General features: G+C 38.6%; 1 protein-coding gene across 1 annotated transcript in view; it reads right to left on the reverse strand.

Moving 5' to 3' along the window:
* The window catches only part of LOC124283824 (somatomedin-B and thrombospondin type-1 domain-containing protein-like), a 100410-nt gene that overhangs the window by 25076 nt on the left and 51953 nt on the right, over window positions 1-23381 (reverse strand). The window contains exon 2 of the mRNA XM_046719847.1: window positions 9774-9989. Coding sequence (XP_046575803.1) covers window positions 9774-9989 — 216 coding nt within the window. The remainder of the gene's footprint in view (window positions 1-9773; window positions 9990-23381) is intronic.

Consider the following 23381-nt stretch of genomic DNA (forward strand, 5'->3'; position numbering starts at 1 on the left):
TCCAGCAATATCACGGCGGGGGACACCAGAAATGGGCTTCACTCATTGCACCCATATGGGGATTCGAACCCGGGTCTTCGGAGTGACGAGCCAGCGCTTTAACCACTAGACTACCCCACCGCCCCTCGTTCACTAGACATTCATTAGGTAATACATGAAAACCAAGATAGTCCATGACAGTTGATGTGCTGCCTAAGTGATTGTTTTCTTCTTATGCGCCATAAAGTGGAAGAAACAGTCTACTGTTTCCTGATAGGCTCATGATGGATTAGGTGGGGCTTGTGTTGGATGATGACACTGATATATTTTCATATGTGTTAATGATTAAACAAGCAGTCTGTGAGGTTATTACTGTTACAGTTTTTATCTATATGAATTGATTTCAATAATTTGTGGCCTTAATGGAGTATAAAATGTAAAAATCTCCAGGCATATACAGATATACTCAGTGTGCACCCACCAGTTTTTACATTTATATCTCCATAAAGAAAAAAATATATCTGGAAATCAATTGTCAAGTATCTCGTTCATAGCTTAACATCCAGAAAAATCTTGTATCTGAACCACTGGCGCCAGACAGCCAAGGGAAGAAACTTAAAACCATCTGCATGCCTTAGAAGACACCTATATATCCCTACAGACAAAAACAACCAAATCTGTTTAATCAAAGCTGATGTGAAGACTTGACTTTTCTCATGTTTCTTTCACAGAAAATGCAAACTAGGGGTCATATTCTGCCACAGAGCAGAAAATCTTTGGAGATTTAACATGGGCCAAACTTGATCAATTGGTAGTCGAAACAAATTTGATTTCAAGTCATTCAAATGCAACTTGGTCCATAAATTTAAATCTTATTATGTAAATCAACTTGGCAATTTAAGATTACCCAAATTACATGTACATGTGTCGGTTTGACATCCATCACGAACTGTACGATCCAGACCCACACAGGAAATGGCTGAGCACCATCTTGCGCTACCATTCTTTAAAACACAGACACAAAGGAACCAAACAGGGTGTAGCTAGGGGAAATCAAAATGTAAGCAAACATGTTATAGTACATTGTTATTGTAAACACTTTAACACTTCTCAAACTCAGACCAAACACAAGCAGGCCTGTACAATATATCTGAAAAAGAGATCACAAAAATATCCCAGCCACATGCCTTACGTAAGTGTAAAACAGTTTGATCGATCTGATCAAACCCAGATATCCTCAAAAAATATACCAACAACCATGAAGCAACTCAACAACAACGACTATCACACAGGTGTCTGGGTCATATACAAATGAACCAAATAGTCATGTAACTATAACAAACGGCTGAAAGAAAACACTGTATTCTGTTCTTAAAGGTAAGTGTCTTTTTGGTAATGGTTTCAAAGTGTAAGTGCTTTATTTTTTGTTCAATGTAGTAGCTACATAACAACTATTCCTCCTTAGTAACGCTGGTCTCCTGATTATCACAATATCTCAACATCAATAGGATCTGGGGCAATGAGGGAGAATGAAGTTGTCAGTTGGTGGAAAAGAAGCAATTATTTGTCAGATTCCGTCTCTTTCTCAGAGTCCAGTCTCAGCAATGCATCAAGCTTATATATGTTCCTAATTAAGTCTTCTCCTTACATACAATGACAGCACGATACACCTAACTTGTTATTGTATCACCGAGGTGAGCCATGGCTAGACGTCTGACATTTTGAATAATGATACCCTAACAACTAATGTTACTGATATACTCACAGATGACTGTTTACCCACTAATAGAAGGATTTTTATTACCGTAAAATAGCCTTCAGCATTTGGAAAAGCATTGTGCTCAGACATGATAGAAAATTGGAATACGGTAATGGTTCCAGTAGTGATATAGTCCCATCATCAGCATGAAATGTTTACAGAACTCATCTTTTATGATTGGTTTGTAGGGCATTGACATCCTCCGAATAAATTGAGTAGCTATTTGTGAAAGAGTATCAATTTACTGTGATATAATAGAATATTGCACCATGAAACGGCAAAATGCAAAAATATACACATAGACTGTATGTAGAGCATAACTACTTTGTTACCTAAATACAAAGTTTTAGAAGAAATCAGTAAAACATGAAACCAATTGTTAATTTGTGCACAATAATTTATGAAGTTGATTCTAGTCCTTAATCTTGTATTACATGTTGCTAAATTTATTCAGGTGAAGAATTGACCTGCCTATGCATGTGTTTGTGATGGGAGTCATCCAACACGATCATAGGATATGCTTACTCTATTTTGTTTCATAAATACTAGTTCAGACTATAGTCAGATTTGAACATAAGACGTGCTTTTGGCCGAGAAAGACTTTGTGTCTTTGATTTATGAGAAAACTGACCAAAAAAATGTGATTTGAAAACAATCAATGATAAATGTGAGTGAGTGAGTGAGTGAGTGAGTGAGTGAGTGAGTGAGTGAGTGAGTGAGTGAGTGAGTGAGTGAGTGAGTGATGTATTTAATGACGTCAGGGACAGTATTCCAGTTATATCAAGGCATGCAATAATGATCTATCAAAAGTGGTGCAGGTCTCGGGCGTTTGTAACCACATTCGGTGAAACTCATGCACAAGGGTGTAGGCGCTGGAAAGGAACTTGCATGCCAGAACCAAAGGTCTTGGCAACCTGCAGCATTGTAGATGACTTGGCCACTTATAGCCCCCATTTCTATCAACCACGCCAAAACAATCGATGCCCTTCATATCAAGAAAAATGTCAAGCAGCCCAGACCAGCATGTCACAGCACATGTTCCCACACCTCAGCATTCCTACAGGCTTGATTTCCCCCCATGTATTCATTACACAGCCTGAACAGGGTGAAAAGCCTACAGTTATTATACAATTAAATAAATGCACAGTCAGCAAATTATCTTCTGCCCCTACTGTGAGCACTAGTTAACAGAACACAGTTTCATTCATAAGTAAAACTGGGCTAAACCGTCGACAGCTTCACGTTCATTGTTATTGAAATATTTCACTCTGTACAGTCTGTAGATTGATGTAATGGTCGTAACTTTCACCTAGCTTTTCTGTGAGCTCTGTATGGCCTCAACGTAATCGTTTAGCTTTCAGTGGTGACATTTGACTCTTAAATACTAAGCTGCTTAAAATGTTTTCCTCTTTCTGACTAATAACATTTCAACATATGGTCATAATAAGTCTGTTCTTGCCAAAAATAACCCAACAGCAGTTTTACGGAGCATGTCACAGTAACTTTAAACCATCTTCATTCCATTATTTTAGCATCATAAGTCTATCAGGTTACAGAAAACTTGTGCTTGATGACATCACACAAACAAGAGATTTAAGACAAATAATAATTGTAACTTATACTGGTACTTATTCATATGAGTGAGTGAGTGAGTGAGTTTAGTTTTACACTGCTCTTAACAATATTCCAGCAATATCACGTCGGGAGACACCCACAATGGGTTTCACTCGGCTTCTAACAACATGACGAGAGAACTCTCAACCAGTAGGCTACCCCACCGCCCCACTTATTCAAATGATATCCAATTCCAATTTGGAACCAACTTTAAGGAGTCACAAGCTAGATTTCATTTTAAATCATTTTCAAGGATAAATGTTTCCTTTTAAAATGCCATTATGATATTTCTCAGAATTGGTAATTGCATAGAAGAACGTCCCATTAAAATTTGTCAAAATCCTGAAATGTATAACTGACATTTGTTTTTAACTGAAGCAGACATTAAAAATTTAAGACCTTGTGGTACTAACAAATCTTGAACAAAACTCTTATGAAAAATGTATAAATCCCAGACATATATGATCTGCCATGATCATTTACCAATCTTGTCTGAAAAACAGCACGTCACTTTTCAAAGACTCTGGTCCAAATCTGTCAATTAAATAAGTTGCCAAATCTGTCAATTAAATTAGTTGCCAAATCTGTCAATTAAATAAGTTGCAATAACCTAAGTGAAAATACTGTCCAGTAAACTCCCTGTTCTTTATTCAAACATATTTCATATCTTACTGAGAACAATCAGGGAGCAAGTCATAACTGTACTTGGACTTTAACCCAAATTACTGCTCATCCAGACTTTTTTCTCAGGGAACATATTTCAAAAATATATGTAGCATGAATTGTCAAAACTGGCTTCAGGTCTGATTGGCTCACCTAGAATTTTCTAACATGATCCAAATGTTCCTTCATTGACCTAGTTGTGTGACAGATTTTGAAAATGAAATATCACTTGATTTATGGGGAAGCACAATATCAAAATTTCACGAACCAAATATCTTCACTTCAGACATACATACATCCTTAGTGGATATCATGATGATATTTGAAAACAAAGTTGACTAATTGGCAAATATGACCTTTTCAATATGGCTGCCTTGGAAGCCATGTTGAAAGTTGGAACAAAACTCTTTGTTTCAGACAATATTTCTGGTATCATGCATATAGTTTGTAATGTCAGGTTTCCAGAATGCAAAACATTAAAATAGTTGGATACTTGAAAATAATTTATGTTTGTCTGTTGTTAAACGCCACAGTCAGCAATATTCCAGCTATATGATGGTGGTCTGGTCCCGACAATCCAGTGATTGAGCATCAATTGGGATATGATGACATACATGAACCAAGTCAGCAAACCTGACCATCCGATCCCATTAGTTGCCTCTTATGACAAGCATGGTTGCTGAAGACCAATTCTAAATTCATGAAAGATGCTACCTCAGAATTTGTTATTCATAGCTGGTCTTGGCAACATTCCAGCTATATAACTCTCATCTGGACCAGACAATCCAGTGATTACATGACCCTGTGGGTAAGGTGAGCTACAATGTATGCACACTGTGCAGGAGATGAATATTTGTGGACAGTTTTACACACTAACATTTATAGCTTTTTTCCTACTAGTGAACTTTACAAGGGAAATATTATTTCTATTTTCAGCCCATTTATCATGAAGTTCTTTCCAAAGGAGAAAATGTCAGCCCATTGAACCAGCGACCTCCATTGTAAAACCGCAGTACCTGATTATTTATGACCTTTCGTCTCAAACAGTTGTGTTTTTGTGTGATGTAATAACCATAACATCATGTCTGGCCGAGCAGAAATGGTCGTAACACCATGCCTCTCTCCAGTCATAACCTTTCGTAGTGATGGACGGCAGCCAAAAACAAACGCTGTCATGTTGGAAACTTGGCTCCTGACATTCAAACTTGGATTTAGGTGATGTACCTGCAGGTGCCATTGAGCAAGGCTATTCCATTCTATAACTTCATCGACATACCAAGCGAATATAATTATTGCAAATAAAAAATATCATTTTTTGTCATGAAAAGGCCAGACAGATTTGATTACTCATTTTACAGACTTCTCCGTGATTTTTCAACCATTTGGCAAAAAACCCAAGGTCTGCACTTGGAAATAACTGTGTTGAGAAACTTTTTAGCTGAAGTTACACGAACACTTTCACAAACACTTTTTCTTCTCTCCTGTTCGATCAAGCAAAGATTTCTTTTCAAGTTTTACATATATCTGTGCAATATCAAGAACCACCAGATATATGCAGGTTATACTTAGACACACATTCAGAAGAAATATGCAATTATTAAAAAAGAAAATGTATTCATTAAAATTTCATCATAAATGAGCATTTTCATTATTTTTTATTATAGACATCACAAAGAGTATAGTACTGCCACTTATGATGCAGATGATGATGATGATGACGACGACGTCGACAACAATGATGAAGTCTCGACACAACCATAACATATTTATGATGTTCATCCGAAAAAAATTGGGTGTTCTGAATTATTTCTATGCAGTATACATAAATACTTTTGTTATCCCCCGAACAATCATACACAATAATCACTATCAAAACTGTAAATTGATCTATTTGATAATCAAAAAGTATCATGCCTTAATAAAAACTGATAATGTCAATATTTTTCTGAATTGTTTTTGTTAGTAATCATCTGTACAGTCATAAATATACAATGTTTTCATAGTATACAAATATTTAGAGAACAATGTTTATCTACAGAGTCTCTTGATAGTTTGCCTTTAGAATTCCATAGAATGTGCAAGACTGTGAGTGGCAGACCTTCTTATCTGAGAAGGGTCAACAATGTTCGAGAGGCTCTCCAAGAGGGTGGAGTATGACAGGTAAAAACCACATAACATCATTAATAATTCAGAGGTCAGACAATGTCAACACCAGGTATGACCCAATCGCTCACAGGTAAAACACTTTGTCAACAAAGCCGTATTTAATCTGAATGAAATAGGATTCTAGCCCCATAACAGACATATTTAAGCTACTTTCAATTTTCACAACATGCTGCTTAAAATGCAGTCTCATGGAACATTCTGAGACTCGTGTTACGAGCTTAACCTTATGTTGTTAAAACCAACAATGGTTACTGTCATAGCAAATTGCTGTTATATTTTTACGTTTTTAATAGCAAATGGTTTTAAGAGAAAACAGACAGTCAAGAAAATCAAAAAGATCAATTTTGAACTCAAACAAAGACTTGCAAAAACATGGATGGTCTTCTGTAAAAACTATACGTTAAAATGGTGATTAAAGTAGTTTTAGGACAGCATTACAAGGAAACACAACCAATTCTGAATAACATAAAAATATAGAAACATACAGAAAGGTTTATGGGTACAGAATATGACATAAGCTGAATGAGGTTGGTTTTGCACACTTAAAATGTGTTTCAATTCCTTCAAGTATTTTATTAAGTAGGAAAAAAGCAAAGACATCTAAAACTTTGGTGAAGTCCTGAAGCTGACATATTGAGTTTTTGTCACCCAAAGCAAAAACATCACAACAAGCCCTTGTCTATAATTGTTAGGCAACTCAATGTCGAAAATGAAGGAATACTCTTAGCTCTACAGCAGAAGACACTTTAAAAAGAAAAACATTGAACATTTTCAGTTTTAGAGACTCAATGTTTGGCTTGTATTGGGCTCACAAACAGAATAGAATCAAGGCAGGGGTTCAAACACATGACCATGGGATCAGCCAGCAAAGGGACATAACTGTGGCATCACAAGATCAGGGTTGATTCTAACATGTGATACATCGATAGCTGCTAGTCTTAAATGAGATATACCCGTGAAGATCTGGGTTAGAATTGATCTTCAGCAACCCATGCTTGTCATAAGAGGCGACTAATGGGATTGGGTGGTCAGGCTTGCTGACTGGGTCTACACATGTCATCGTATACCAATTCAATATGAATTGTGCAGATCGATGCTCATGCTGTTGATCACTGGACTGTCTGGTCCAGACTCGATTATTTACAGACCGCCGCCATACAGCTGGAGTATTGCTGAGTGTGGCGGAAAACTAAACTCACTCACACACTCTAAAATGAGATAATTAAAGAAAGCTGAAAAATGCCAAATTTTACGTCCACCCTGATTTTGTACTGATAAACTTTACAGAAACTGAAACATATTTGTATTTACATCTGCCTGTCGAGGTGAATTTCATAGAGACATGCATGTGTGTGGCTGCTTGTAGAGATATACTGGTTTAATAGAACTAGTCCACTGACTCAACATTGCAGTTCAACACAGATACCCAACTCAGACACAGTACACTGAATCAGAGGAGAACAGCCCTTGTCTTATCCTCTCAATAGTGAGCGCCAGCCAGGGTAACAACAACTATCACTTTAAATATATTTGGGCGTTGCATGGCAAGGTATGGAAGCACTGACCTTGTTTTCCAGACAGACCCCATCTATTAGACCACAAAAGTAGTCCACGTCTGTCCAGTGGTAGGAATGACAGACTCAATAACAATATATTCAAATGGAAAAAATTGCCTCCTACTGTCAATCATTGTAACAGTTGATTACTGAACAATTTCATTCAATATTTGTGTCAAATGTAGCGTCGCAGAGAAACATCACCATAACAACATAAGCTGACACACAAGTGTTTGTTCAGTCAAATGACAGAATCGAAATGAAACCATTTTGGCATATTGGTAGACTGAAGCTTTTTAGAAGTGTTTGAAATGAAGGTTAAACAGCAATCACAAATGCCCATCTGTCATTTAGCGTCAAGTAACAGAACAGTTTACACAGATCATACTGCTTCAGTCACAGAACGTACAGAACAGCTTCATACAACCATCATACATTATCTCCTTTGTAGACGTTATTCCCAAACCAGATTTCAAGTTTCAATGCATAAGCTTGCATGCTCCTATCACAAAAGCTGAATATCAATTCTCATAAAATCCACCACCTTGAACACACTCATAGACCAATCAGATCTCGAAATGAGACCGTTTATTCCGAACATTTCACCTTATGAATTTCTATGTTTCTGACGATGGTTATTAACTTCTGAGTCACTGTCAGACAGACTGAACAGAAGCCATATCCAATACAGCAAGCATACACCCATAACTCTATCAAAGCATGATGCAAAGTATTGCCCCATGGGAACACTCAGCTGACAGGCATGCATCTTTTCAAAGTAAAAGCAGGGGAAAATATTTAACTCCCTTTTATACAAGTTCAAAATGATTACAAAACCTAATAGGTACAAATCTTGTTGATATTCACCATCCGTTTCATGTTTGGTATTTTAAATATGATATCTTTAGTGATAACAATGTTGCTATAACCTTCATGAGTCCTTAAACTTTGAAAATGTGCAGTGTGTATAAATGTGTAATCACAGATAATAAAATGTTAGGCGTAAGTTTAACATATGTCATAAAAGATGACATTTTGTAATGACGCGGAACTGAAATGTTAATGGCGTGTAGATCATCACCCATCTGATTCTTATCTGTCATCCAGCTGTCAATTGTCCAACACATGCATCCAAATTGTAAACTAGATTCACAATCTTTGTCATAAAAATTCTTTAGCTAGCATACAGTAACATTTCCCACGAAGCTAATGGGAATCACTTTCATTATAATTTTTTTAATTACAACAGGGCATCATGAGCTCTCAAAAACCTGGACTAAGTGACACTCAAAGATAGAATAGTAAATATGTCTTTCAAGGCATAATGTTACAAAACCTATCTTTAGATCTTAACAATACAAAAGGAAAAGTCTTCTGAGGCCTTACAATAAAGAAATGTATTTCAAGTCTTAATGCAACAGAGTCTTTTCAGTCATAATAATGAAGAAGCCCAAAACATTTTGTTACTGTTGCTATGAGAACGTCTTTAAAATCCAAATGTAGCTGAAAAATTCCCTTGAGTCATAATGATACAGAACTTGCACTATTTTTTACATCATCTGACAGAAAAGCAGTCTTTTAAGTTTTAATGTTACAGAAAAACTCTTATGTCCTTTTCCACAAAAACTATATAATGTCCTGTTACAAAAATATCTTTTAAAGAAGTTCTGTTAGAAAAGAAAGTCTGAATATTGGATATTAAAGATAAATATTCCTTTAAGTCCTAATCATACAGAAAAAAGGTCTTTCAAGCCGAAATGATAAAGAAAAGAAGTATTTCAATTCACATGCAATATATAGCGTGAGTAAGTAAATAATCGCAGGGACACCAAGATCTGGCATCACAGACAGACCCCAGGACTGAAACCATGTCTATGGCGCCACAAGGAAAGGCTTTAACAACTACACCACAAAACTGCAACTGACAACATACGGATTGCAAAAAACAAACAGAATTCACTAAAATGTGTGCAGAATAAATAATTTATTCAAATGCTTGTTAATGGCGTTGACTAAGCTCACTACACTGTTCCCACCTTGAAGCTCCTCTGCATGGTGTTCCACACTCTGTTGTAGACACTCCTCTGCTTTGCTGTCTCCGACACACACTCGGCGTTGTTTCAATGTCGGGCAATTTTTACCACCATTTTCCGGGTACCTTTTAACTTTTCTAGTTCTCCTGCGGCTGCCAAGTCCACAAGGGTTATCACACTCGCCCCAGTCAGTCCAGTCGGAGACATCGCAGTCTATGGCTGAAAGACAGGACAGATACATGGTCAAGCAGGGTCATACTGGTACATAGTCATACTGGTACATAGTCATACTGGTGGTACATAGTCATACTGGTACATAGTCATACTGGTACATAGTCATACTGGTACATGATAATATGGTGTGTATCATTAACTGTGAAAATGGCACGTGATTAAAAACAAAATTTTACTTATATGAGTAGTGATTGAGTTGTGTCAACTGATTTGAGTAGTGATTGACATGGGTTTTCTGAGGTTTTGAGCAGTGTTTCCGTTTCGTCACATCGTGTCAGCATGACCTGGAAGGAAAGCCTCCAGTCATGCAGGTCTTAGACGTTATCAATTTGTCATATCCCACAGGTTCTGACAAACCAAGAAACATTGGGGAACAGCCATCATTGTTGTGTTCTGGTATGCCCAAGGGAGGCAAACTCACTGTGTTTCCATCCCCTCTGGTGACAACTGATGTCCCCAATCGGTGAGTGAGTGAGTGAGTTTAGTTTTACACCGCACTCAGCAATATTCCAGCTATATGGCGGCGGTCTGTAAATAATCGAGTCTGGACCAGACAATCCACTGATCAACTGCATGAGCACAATTGGGAACCGATGACATGTGTCAACCAAGTCAGCAAGCCTCACCACCGGATCCCGTTAGTCGCCTCTTACGACAAGCATGGGTTACTGAAGATCAATTCTAACCCAGATCTTCGCGGGTGCCCCCAATAGGAGAGAAAAGCCTGAAGTGTTGCAGGTGTTAGGCTCATCACTTTAGCAGGTGCTGACATAGAATCAGAATCATAAGAGATTCGAACCCGTGATACGGTTGTGGTACACTCACTGTTTCCTGCTTACTGCTGCCCCCAGCAATATTTCAGCTATATCATGGTGGTAGGCTATCAAATCCAGACCAGACAATCCAGTGATTTACATCAAGAGCATTGATCCACACAATTTGGAAACCATGAAATGCATTAAGCAAGTGAGAGAGCAATACCATCTTGTTTGTTGCCTCCTACGACATGCATGGGCTGTGAAAGACCAAGTATAGACTTGACACATCAAAATACATTACACATAACATGAGTTTGATACCATCATGATTATACACGCAGAGTGAAATAGTGTGTGTGTTGTAGTGCAATGGATATGAGAGGTGTTTGACTCAATATGGTTGCTGCTTTGAATGTGTGAGATTGTTGACTTGAATGAATATGGTTGCTGTTCTTGAATGAATATGGTTGCTGTTCTTGAATGAATATGGTTGCTGTTCTTGAATGAATATGGTTGTTCTTGAATGAATATGGTTGCTGTTCTTGAATGAATATGGTTGTTGAATGAATATGTTCTTGAATGAATATGGTTGTTGTTCTTGAATGAATGTGTTTGTGGTTCTTAAATGAATATGGTTGCTGTTCTTGAATGTGTGCAACAGCTTGCCATGCCTGTGTGAGGTACATAACAGATTCTGTAGGAGCCAGCCAGGTTTTATTAGCTTAATTCACTCATATCATGTAGATGGCACAATGAAACCCCGCTTGTGACCATAAAGGCTAAAAAAACCTCCATACAACCCCCACAAAAAACAAAAACTCAGGTCTTCAGTCAGCTGACATATGCTGTTACCATTTGGCTGGTCTGACTCACAGTCCCTGAACCATATTATTTTCCCTACAGCCTAGCCCTCCCTGCAATGCTAAAGCCAAAAATGAAAGTTTATTCATTACAATCACAATTATATATAGGCAGAGAGCAAGCTTTAGTCTACCACTTGGCTACCAGACCTCCAAACACTGGGAGTTAGCCAAGCTGTGAAATCTGTGGACACTATAAACATCCTTCTGTTGTCGATTCCAGGAAGTCCTACTTCCACACTGATACCTACACAACTACAAACATTTCCTTTGTGTAACTGGAATCAGCTTACAGACAGGATCTGGATCCATCTGAAGAAAGGTCAGAACTCCTGACAGATACACACACAGAAGCCCAGTGGAGGAGCATCTGGGGATGGGTGTATATCACATGCTGAAGCTCAACCACCAGTAAAACAGTCTTAACAGCCTCTATACCATCAGCAACAGCAACAACTCACACAGCATCATCGTCCTGCAACATCAGTGTTCTGATTTCCTGTATCACTGGGTCATTGTAATCTGTTGCAGTCTCTCAACCCTTAAGCCTTTCCTGTAATGCCACAAGTCTAGATTTTCAATAGCTTCCGAATATTTCACGCCTAATTTTTAAATTTATGGGCTACAAGGGACCTACCAGTCCCAGACAAAAATAGTTGAATGACTACAATATATATGAAATTGTTATATAATTCAGGTGATAACTTTTCTTTCACACACATACAATAATACATGAGTGAGTGAGTGAGTTTTGTTTTACACTGCAATATTCAAGCAATATCATGGCGGGGACACCAGAATTGGGTTTCACACATTCTACCCATGTGGGGAATTGAACCCGGGTCTTCGGGGTAACAAGTGAACACTTTAACCACTAGGCTACCCCACTCCCCCAATAATACATGAGGGCGCTGGATGCCAATCTCGGCTGTTCACCCAGCACTACTTGACACATATACCAGGCAAGATCACTGATAACAAGCACTGTGCTAATATGTCAACATCATTTGACCAGGGCTTGAGGTAAATCTCAAGGTAGAACTTTCTTTTCCTCTTATCATTTAACACATGCACATACATTAGGAAAATATTACATTCACCGATCTAAAACATTCATTTGTTGCCAACGTCTACTGTGATTTATGATCTCGTGTTTGGGTGCTATATCACTTGTGTACCTCTACAGCAAGTGTCTTCGTATCTTGACAGTTTATCAACCTCTCGGCCATATATCTCGCAGTTAGATTCACCCTTCCCTCCTCTGGGCTGGAGGTTCTTGTCCCCCTACACACTGTGGTTCCAGGAAGCATGGGTAGACTTCTAACTCTGTTCCTCTCCCCTCTGTGGGGAATGCTCAACCCACCCTCAGAGCTAATGTCCCCTCAGGTAGACTGTTCCCATCCTATAGGGTCCCCATATGACAAGTGAATGCTCACCCCAACACTCAGAGCTAATGTGCCCTCAGATAGACTCATCCCATCCAATAGGGTCCCCATATCACAAGTGAATGTACACCCCACCATCGGAGCTAATGTCCCCTCAGATAGACTCTTCCCATCCTATAGGGTCCCCATATCACAAGTGAATGCTCACCCCTAGAGCTAATGTCCCCTCAGATAGACTCTTCCCACCCTATAGGGTCCCCATATCACAAGTGAATGCTCACCCCTAGAGCTAATGTCCCCTCAGATAGACTCTTCCCACCCTATAGGGTCCCCATATCACAAGTGAATGCTCACCCCTAGAGCTAATGTCCCTTCATCCTCCTCCTAGGGTCCCCATATCATGAGGGTAGACTTAGCCCCTCCCCCTACTGTTCCCGATGTAGGTCACTCCCGCCTGTGTCTAGTCTACCAAGCTGCCTCTAAGCTCCAGGACACTAAGTCCACAAATACAATTGTCATTGGACCCAGACTTACAAACTGGACAGGTAGGAAGACGTTGGCATGGAAACCAGACAAAACTGCTAACTGTGAAGAGGCTAAACAGTTTCTCTTGATTCTTGACAGTAGAAGTTGCCAGTAACTACAGAAATTAGTAGGTGCTTCAGTCAATGTCGTGATAACAGGCAATTAGACACTGTAAAGTCCAGATCCACATCCGGATGGGATTCATGAGAAGAATATATCCCTAGTACTGTACTAAGCTTGTGAAACAGCATTCTTTGAAATGACAATGATAGGTCCCTGGGGTTCACAGTGTTAGGATCAGGATATTGAGGTGACCAAAACATTATACTTATAAAAGTACGCTTACAACACATGACCCTCTGATTTCTATGCAAAGTTTCTAAACCTTCTAAAAATGCATTTGATGGTTATAATGATATATTCAGACTATATTTGACCTGTAACTTGACTGGTCAGTCATGGTCAGTGATCACAAACCTTATACCAGAACCAGCAGCTTACCAATATATTTAAACCCAGAACAACCTCTAACCTTGACCCTGTCTTGTAATGGAGGATTGCACTCAATAAATCTACATATTCCTAAACTGATAAAACAGTGTACAATTCAATGAATAATTATAAATTTGGATGATTCGACTGGGAACAATTTGTCCTCTCTATCAAGGTTCCACTGTACATGTGCCACCTTCTTTTCCTCAAATGTCCTTGTTTTGCTGTTTTTCACATCAAGCTCTGGTCTCTTGGGAACTCTTCTGTCTGGGAAACCACAGAAGTGTTTGATAACCCAGCTTAACTACAGACAGAAGTTACATAATCCCCGTAACGATTCAGCAGGGTGGAATTACAATAGTCTCTCGCCTATCCATCTCAGACATCTTTAGCTGAAAGATGATTTTTTATCATGTAAAGCTACACGATAAATCAGATTTTAAAAGCTTTGGGTTGATTTCAACTTAAGCTACTGTTACTCTACTATATTACAGGAAACATTTGTAAAAGGTTGGTGAAAGTATTTCCCAGCTGACAAACATTAACTCAGAATTTTATCCGCGGGAGGATTGGTAGCAAGGGTTTTGACAACAATATGATATCGCTGACCTAATCCTAATGAGAGGAGCTGTAGTTACAAGAAGTGGATCAATGCTGGATCGTAATCTGATTGCGTTCACAGCTGTTGGACAATAAAACTTTCCAAACAGCCTCGCAATGACAAGTTTCCATTTTCAATAAAATCATGGATTGTCATTTACTTTGTAAAAATGTTTTATCTGGCATCACGTGAAAGATCTGTGGCAACATCAATAAAAAGGAAATCAATTTATCAAATAATAAGCAAGTTCACACGAGAATGTCTGTCACATAAAAGAAACAGTTGAAATATATAGGGATAACTTCATTGAGGACAACAATCATAAATCATTGCATCTTGACAAAGATGGAACAATGTGGTCAACAAAAGGTGCCATGGGTTGCTCTTAACATGGAGACCCATGAAGATCCGAGTTAATTGATTTGAGTTGGGCTTTACGTCACATCGGCATTATTCCAGCCATATAGTGACGAGGACAAGTCTGCATTAATAAACATTGTAAGTACAGAGTCAAAATGAGTTTTATTGCAAAAACATATATTCATTACATTGTCATTTAAAGACAGAAAAAGGCATAGCACTAAATTTAAAGGCAGGCAATTTGTAAGATCCGAGTTAGAATTGATCTTCAGTAACCCATGCTTAGGCGACTAACGGGATCGGGTGGTCTGGCTCGCTGACTTGGTTGACATGTCATTGGTTCCCAATTGCATAGATCTACGATCTATGCTCTATGCTCATGCTGGATCACTGGATTGTCTGGTCCAGACTTGATTATTTACAGACCATCGCCATATAGCTGGAATATTGTTGAGTATGGTGTAAAACTAAACTCACTCACTCTTTACATGCATATTACTGAGAATTTACTTAGAGCAATTCTGTTCTTGAATGAATATGGTTGTAGTAACTGACAGCATTCTGACAGCATTCTATTCCTGTCAAGTTTGCTTGTCTATTGTTTAACACTACACTCAGCAACATTCCAGCTATATGGCAGTGGTTTGTAATAAACGAATCTGGACCAGACAATCCAGTGATCAACATCATGAGCATCAATCTATGCAGGTTTACATGCTGAAATCATCAAAGTGTCGCCATGACCTTGAAAATTATGAAACCTAGAAAATCCAGAGAACGGTTCAAGCAAGTAAATCAGGCATCAGACCAATTATGAAAAGAATCGGACCACCCGATCCCATTAGTCTCAATAAGTAAATCAGGCATGGGTAGCATGGGTTGCTGAAGATCAGCTTTAACTTGAACACAAGGTGTAGTTAATACACTGTATTGACTTGGCTCAATTTATTGCTATTTGAAACCACTTCTCCGTTCACACAACTCCTTCGGCCGAGATCTGGGACACCCTTATTGAACTGGGGCCTGTCACTTGCCCTGGAACGTGCAACAACAGACCATGCTGATCTATGTAATTTCACACACAAGGTTGTAAAGATCAAGTGGAATAAATATGTTCAAATAATTTATTGTTTACATTTTGCAATTCTCAAAGGAAACTGGTCTCTTGTAGTGATATGACATCATGGTGCTTCATTGTTAAGAAGACACAATACAGAATGACATCATCCATTGACAAAATGTCATTTGAACAATAAATACACTGACTTGAGTTAAGATTCTTTGCAGCAATTCATGTTTTTCTTTAGTTTTTCTTTGCAAGAATGCCAGTGAGTACTATATGATGAATAACGTACTTGAAACTTGAAATTGTTGATTATCTGTCGTTTGTGAATGAATACTGTCTCCAACAAAGGCTTGTGACATCCGCCTTCCAGCCACTTGAGCATAAAATCTGTTACCAGGTATTCTTAAACTCAATAGCTGTCTTCTAAGTCCACCATAAACATACCAATAGGGTCACTGTATCATCCAGCATCCACTCATCATCATCATCATCATCATCATCATCAATATCAATTATTTATTATCATCATCATAATCCTTTCCTTTTCAATTTCTGATATTCCCGTAAGCTACTCCATTGTCCTCAACCAGTGTCCCAATGTTGCACCATCTATGTCCTAATGTTGTACCATCTATGTCCCAGATGGGGTAGGGAGAATCCTCTGGTCCCCATCCCCAACCAGGTCTAACACTAACTAACCCCTGAGGTCCGCAATAACAATAATTGCCAATATCCACACACTCTGGTGATTACAGCTTCTCCTGTTTGAGAGTGTGGCAGAACCACTGTCACTGCCCGGCTGGGGTCAGAATGGGAAAATCTGTTTCAGATTCATCGATTTTGCTTTCAATTTAAGAATAATTTGGATCAAACGCACAGTAATGTCAAGCTGTCCTGGGTTGAGGTAACACGCGATTCCTCCTCTGCCAACAGGAGCTGCCCAAAGATCAAAGTTGATGTGTTTTCAGTATGGAACTTCTAGCAGATGCTGGAGGGGAAATACCAGCAATATCACACTGCTTCCCTCAAGAATAGCTCCATATCTCCCCACCTAGTTCAGTCAGGGTGTTAAATAAAGGACGTAGGACCAGTAACAAAAGAGTTTCATTCACAAATACATACCAGTTTTCCAACACAAGACAATTTTATTTTTGTCCAAAACAGTTCTTCCTTCAGACTAACTTATTGTCCATAAAATACTTTATTACACAAGACAATTCTCTCTAGTATATTTTCATGAAGTTGATTTTGTGGATGGCTAGACTTGTCTTTTTATAATCTAGGCTAGATTTGTTTCTATGAAATACACATCTCCCTTAATCATGTAGATGTTAAATCACAGTTTGCATAAATATTTTGTTCAAATGTGATCATGTAGGTCTTCAAACAATTAAAAGTTATTCCATATTTTAGCTATGTTTGAGAATAATATACCATTAAACTTTGTGTAACTGGTTTGGCCAGAATATTTTCTAGAGTTAACCAAGTGCAAAAATATCAACTGATAAGTTAACTCACTTTATAAACATTTCTCCCTGAGATGACAGTTTCATTTGACATAAGGGTCAATAGAATTTAGACCCAAACCAAGATTCAGGATATAATAATTATGCTGCAGACAGATGAAAGCCAGTAAACTAATGGAAGCAGTCTTGTCTTCAGCTTGCAGAGAAGGGAACCAGAACAGTGATCCAAGCCACACACAACATGCTTTGTCTTCACAAAAACATTTTCACCATCCACAACATTTCAATAGCAAAAAAGATGATGCAAATATCTTTAACGGCAGTCCTGGATTTTATGAGCAATACGGTCTTGTACATATTACCCAAACTTTTTTTTCCGCTGAATGCATCTACATGGAATTAAATATCACTAAAAATTCTTTTCATTGAAAGCATCTACATGGAATATATATTACCGAAATTTCTTTGTGCTGAAAGCATCTACATGGAATTAGATCTCCAAACAAGAAACCCAGTTGTGATATGTAGTTACTACATTAAATATGACGTCAACATGTCTGCACTTATAATGGAGGTCTGATTTGTATTGGTACTTACAAGCTTAAGATAGCTTGATTTCATAAGAGAAATGAACACAAGACACAGGATGATTTCCACAAAATATCAACACCATAAAACTGTCATGTTCAATCTTCTTCAACTGCCAAGAATTACAAAACTTTGCATTAATGAGAAGCATATTGCATGGACAGGTCCAAACTATTCCATTGAAAAATTTAAGGAAAAAAAAAAAATTCTAAAAATATATTTATATTAAAAATCCCATCCATTCCATGTTCAAAATGAGTTTTGTCGTAAGTACCAAACATTATTTCCCTCCTTTCTGATATGGGATAAGAAACTTCAGAGAGATAACAGTGCATATTGACTACCTGTGCTATATAAAACCGTTAATGGCCTGTTTGTTGGAATCTTGGCCCAGAGTGTATCAGACGTATATCCTGACAGGAAATGCCAAAAGAGCATGATGCACGTTAACCTGGTGCTGCCACCTGGTGACTGCTGGCTGCACCAGAAACTGCGTTATCAGTAAATATAGACTGTAATGAGAAAAGCAAACACTCCTGGTGTAACCAGCATTAATACCCTGTCACGGACAACGGTGTGTATATACATTTGTTTGTTGTTAGTTCTTGAGACAGAACAGGAGCAAGACGTTTCTGATCAGAAACACAAATGAAATATAAAGCTAAGGATTATCTGATTATTTCATATTACTGGAGTTCATTTGTCCTGTTAAGATCCAGACTATCTGGTAGATCGTACTGTTTAACCAGACACAACCAAGACAATTAACCATCAAAATTAACATGTCCTGCTGTAATGATGAGTGAGTGAGTGAGTAGGGTTTTATGCTGCTTTTAGCAATATTCCAGCAACATTCCAGCAATATCATGACAGGGGACACCAGAAATGGGCTTCACACATTTTACCCATGTGGGGATTCGAACCCGGGTCTTCAGCATGACGAGTGACTGCTTTAACCATTAGGCCACCCCACCGCCCTGCTGTAAATGATGAGTAACATACAGTAAACTTGAAATGCCCTGAAATGGGTATACTTCAGTTAGATGTCCTCTACCCGGGATTCTACCCGATGCCAGCACCGACCTTCACGACCCAAGACACAATGCCCCCTCCATCACCCAGGATACAATATAGATTGTTAACAGGATCAAACCTATTTGACATGAGTACTTCAATAAAACACTTAAGAATTCTACACAACTGCATGAACAGACAACCAAACAGATGCCTTTCCTAACAAAAATAAAAAAATTCCAAATTGTTTCTGAACTCCAACAATGCCTAGTATTTGTTTTACCTTCTATCTATCCTAATCCCAACCTTTTCTATATGGGACCAGCACACTTGAGCAAATACAATGTTTAGGGGCCTGCAATTGTTATAAAGCTTTCGACTGGGAGGTAGTGACATTTGGGAAGCAATGTTTTGATATAATGAAACCACACCGGAGGTTGTCAAGTGGCATAGCAGTGAGAACCTGCTGTTTGGGGAGGTGAAAGGATTAGCTGGGTTGTACAGAGGGGACATGTCAGAGGGAGGTCAAAGGAAGGGCAACAGCTAACATACCTCTGTACTATGCTCCCATACAAAGGGAGATGGTACACTTTGTGTCAATGTTTAGTTTAACAAAAATACAACTGATAGACACAAAGAAAAAACAGGTACAAGCTATTCTGTGAAGCTGAGATCACTTCTAGTAGGTTGATATTACAAAATAACTAATTCTTAGTGCTGGAAGGAGGTGAATTGAAACATTCCTTGAAAGTGATGTTGAAGACTCATCACATATCAAAGCCATTCATAATTTGCCCTATCAGTGTGTGAAGCCCTCACCAGCAAGAAAAGAGAAGTTGAAAGTGGGGTGGCTGGGGGTTGGGGTTTGGTGGGGTTTCGCGTCACCTTCATGATGATCACGCTTTCATCATGGCAGGCACAGTCTGCCAGTGTTTATGAAATCTTTCATTACACAATACATTTCTTCCCTTTAAAGTTTAAATTACTGATAGCAATTATTAATAGTGCAAGCCCACAGTTCAACATGGACACTCAGTTCAGTGTACTGACTCTCAGCTCGCCAGTCCTTGTTTTAACCCTAATGCTGAAAGCCACCAGATCAACAAGCACCATCTTTAACATCTTTAGACATCGCCTGGACAGGGAAGTGAATCACTGACCTTCCCCTGGGCGCTAGTCTGTCTTCCGGACCGTTGAGAGTATATAAAAAATGTTTACGTCTGGAATGATTGGGCAAGTCTAGATTGGGCAAGTCAAGATTGGGCAAGTCTAGATTGGGCAAGTCAAGATTGGGCAAGTCTAGATTGGGCAAGTCTAGATTGGGCAAGTCTAGATTGGGCAAGTCAACAGTGCTACTTAAATTAAGCATTGTTCATGGCTCTATTTGGATTATCTTTTGGTACTTTGTAGATATATATTTTTTAATAAGATAACTTCATTCCTGGAATAACCAGTCTACCTGGGCAGATGCTCTATCCATGATGGTGGTTATAAGCCAGAAGAAGGGTTGAGATAGATACAGAGACAGACACTCATCTGCTTCACGATATGCCGCCAGGATGTGCCGCCACCTGAGTCTGACCAGGCCGTTATAGGACCTGCCCTCTACAGGACAAATCCCTTGTTTATAACAGTCATAATACATACTGGCCAGGTAAACACGTCCACTGAAATCTACATCACCTCTGACACACTGCTGGTGTTCCTGTCAGAAGTAAGACAAAATATTGAAATGGTCACTTGCAGCTGACATGGACTAAGGTAGTTGTGTAGATTATTTGGAGCTCTCAAGGATTTGTCAAATCAACGTTTACTGTAGACTTGGTAACAATAACAATGCTCTCTAATCGGAATACATTGTTTTAGTGCAGGCCATTTTGTTTGGAATTTGATGGGAATACATTCCCCAAAACACACTCTTTCTTTCCTTAATTCATACTTGTAACTTTTTAACTTTATGTTCACTAGATTGTTTGAGGGAGAGGAATAAGTATACTCCAATCACTGACCTGAAGTCACCCTGACATTGTGGTTTGGCTTCTGATTTTCTTGGTAAAGAAATTCGGTGATAATATAATTGAATTTGCCTCAATAGAAATGACTTCCAGAATCTGTGATAATTTCCAATTCACAGCACTATAAGTATATACATAAAGCACATTAAAGCAAGACTAGGAGCTGGGAAAAAGCCAAAGGATGGATAATTCACTTCATCTATATCTATCATCCCTGCACTCCCACCATGACAGAAGCTTATACCTAGGTCACAGGCTGCAGATAGTTCCAGGTGTGAACTGGGGATTAAAGTCCCATATCAACCCCGACTGAGACATAATATAGGCCAGTATTACACTTTATATCCTCTCCAACATCCATTAACCTTTAACCAGCCTCTCTAAGTGGCACTTAGAAGATGAACCACCTGCAGAACAGGCAAGATTAAGGAGACGTAAACTAGACAGAATTTTATGTTTTCTTTTCATTTACTTTTTTTCGGACTGTGTCAATATCATTCAAGGGCATTAGTAATCTCAAGTCTTTTTTAAATCTGATTACCATCAAACACAATATGATATGTAAAAGGTGACCTTCATATTTAGATGGTCGGTATTTCTTTGTGTCTTGTTATTAGCCCACACATTATGAGTTCAGTATTTTAAGGTTACAAAGTTCGTATTAGTTAGCGCATGATGAAAAGCAACTCGGCACAAAGCTGCCTGGGAGGTACAGAATGAAGACTGCAGTATTAGATGCTCCACAAGGTGTCTACATAAACACGCTTGTGTTAGGGGCTATCATAGACAGGGTTTAGGAGTATTAAACCTGGCCACCCTTAAAATAGGCATCTTATTCGGGAGTTTCAAATCAGGGCACCCTTAACATGGGCATCTTATTCAGGAGTTTCAAACCAGGGCAAGTTGAACATGGGCATCTGGTTCAGGAGTTTCAAATCAGGCACCCTTAACATGGGCATCTTAATCAGGAGTTTCAAATCAGGGCAAGTTGAAAATGGGCATCTGGTTCAGGAGTTTCAAATCAGGGCACCCTTAACATGGGCATCCTATTCAGGAATTTGAAACCTGGGCACCCTTAACATGGGCATCTTATTCAATAGTTTCAAACTAGGGCAACTTTACCATGGGCATCTGTTTCAGGAGTTTCAAACCAGGGCATCTTAAACACGGGCATCTGGTTCAGAACCATTATTCCATGTCACCTTTAACATAGGTATCTGGTTCAGAAGTATCAAACTCACTTCATCATAAGCAAGATAATAAATAATTGATACCATTAGACAACTAATTATTTTGCAAACTACCTCTGCACCACTTTATTTAAAAACAAAAGGTTATATTGTTAATCAAACTGTTCACCATGTTCATATGATCCCTGTCCGTGAGTTGTCCTGCTAAGTCTGTTCTGTAGTGTTTATGGGTATTTATTTTAGCAGTGCAAGACTTCAACTCTGCCACTGAATCCTGCATTATATTCTCTATACATTTTATGTTCTTTCTCAAAACCAATCAACTTGTATGTTTCCAAGACTCTGATATTCTAAACATCATGAGGCTGGATAAAATGTCATTGACATTTCCATAGATTTGAAGTAAGGGATTGATATTTCATATTGAAGTCAAGGAAATCTGAAGAAAGTGCTAAGATATTTGCTGCATAGTGAAAGTACATAAAAATATTCTTCACATATCGGTTTACCGAAAAATTCCAAACACGTGTTCACCAGCATCCTAACAGACTGGAATCTACAGAAACACAAACAATATTCTTACTTTGTTGACCTGAGCATGTTTTGAGTTTTTGACCATTATTTTGTCAGTGGCAAGGTCGTGGGTTCCATTCTCTGGTAATTGGCCACACTGCTTGAACAAACAGCTGGAGCATGTTGATACACAACAGTGGCAGTGTGGTCGGTGGCAACATCTGCTGGCCACTTGTAACATCTGATACATCCTGGAGCTGATATACAGATGATATCGCACAGCTAGTGTTTGTATACTGATGATATCGCAATGCCAGTGATGATATGGTATATGGGTCACCTGTGGCTGAAACCCCTCTGCTGGATTTGATTTAGAAAACAGATCATATCTCACTGCTAAGAATGATTCACTCATGGCTGATATCCTTCTGCTAGTGTTAATTTAGTATATGAACCATATCTCATTGTGATATCATATGTGGATGACACCTCACTTAGACTATTATTTTCATATATTAGTGAGTGAGTGAGCGAGTGAGCGAGT

The sequence above is a fragment of the Haliotis rubra genome, unplaced genomic scaffold (genome assembly GCF_003918875.1).
Source record: "Haliotis rubra isolate DU_JTF1 unplaced genomic scaffold, ASM391887v1 Scf322, whole genome shotgun sequence".
In the NCBI taxonomy this organism is placed as follows: Eukaryota; Metazoa; Mollusca; class Gastropoda; order Lepetellida; family Haliotidae; genus Haliotis; species Haliotis rubra.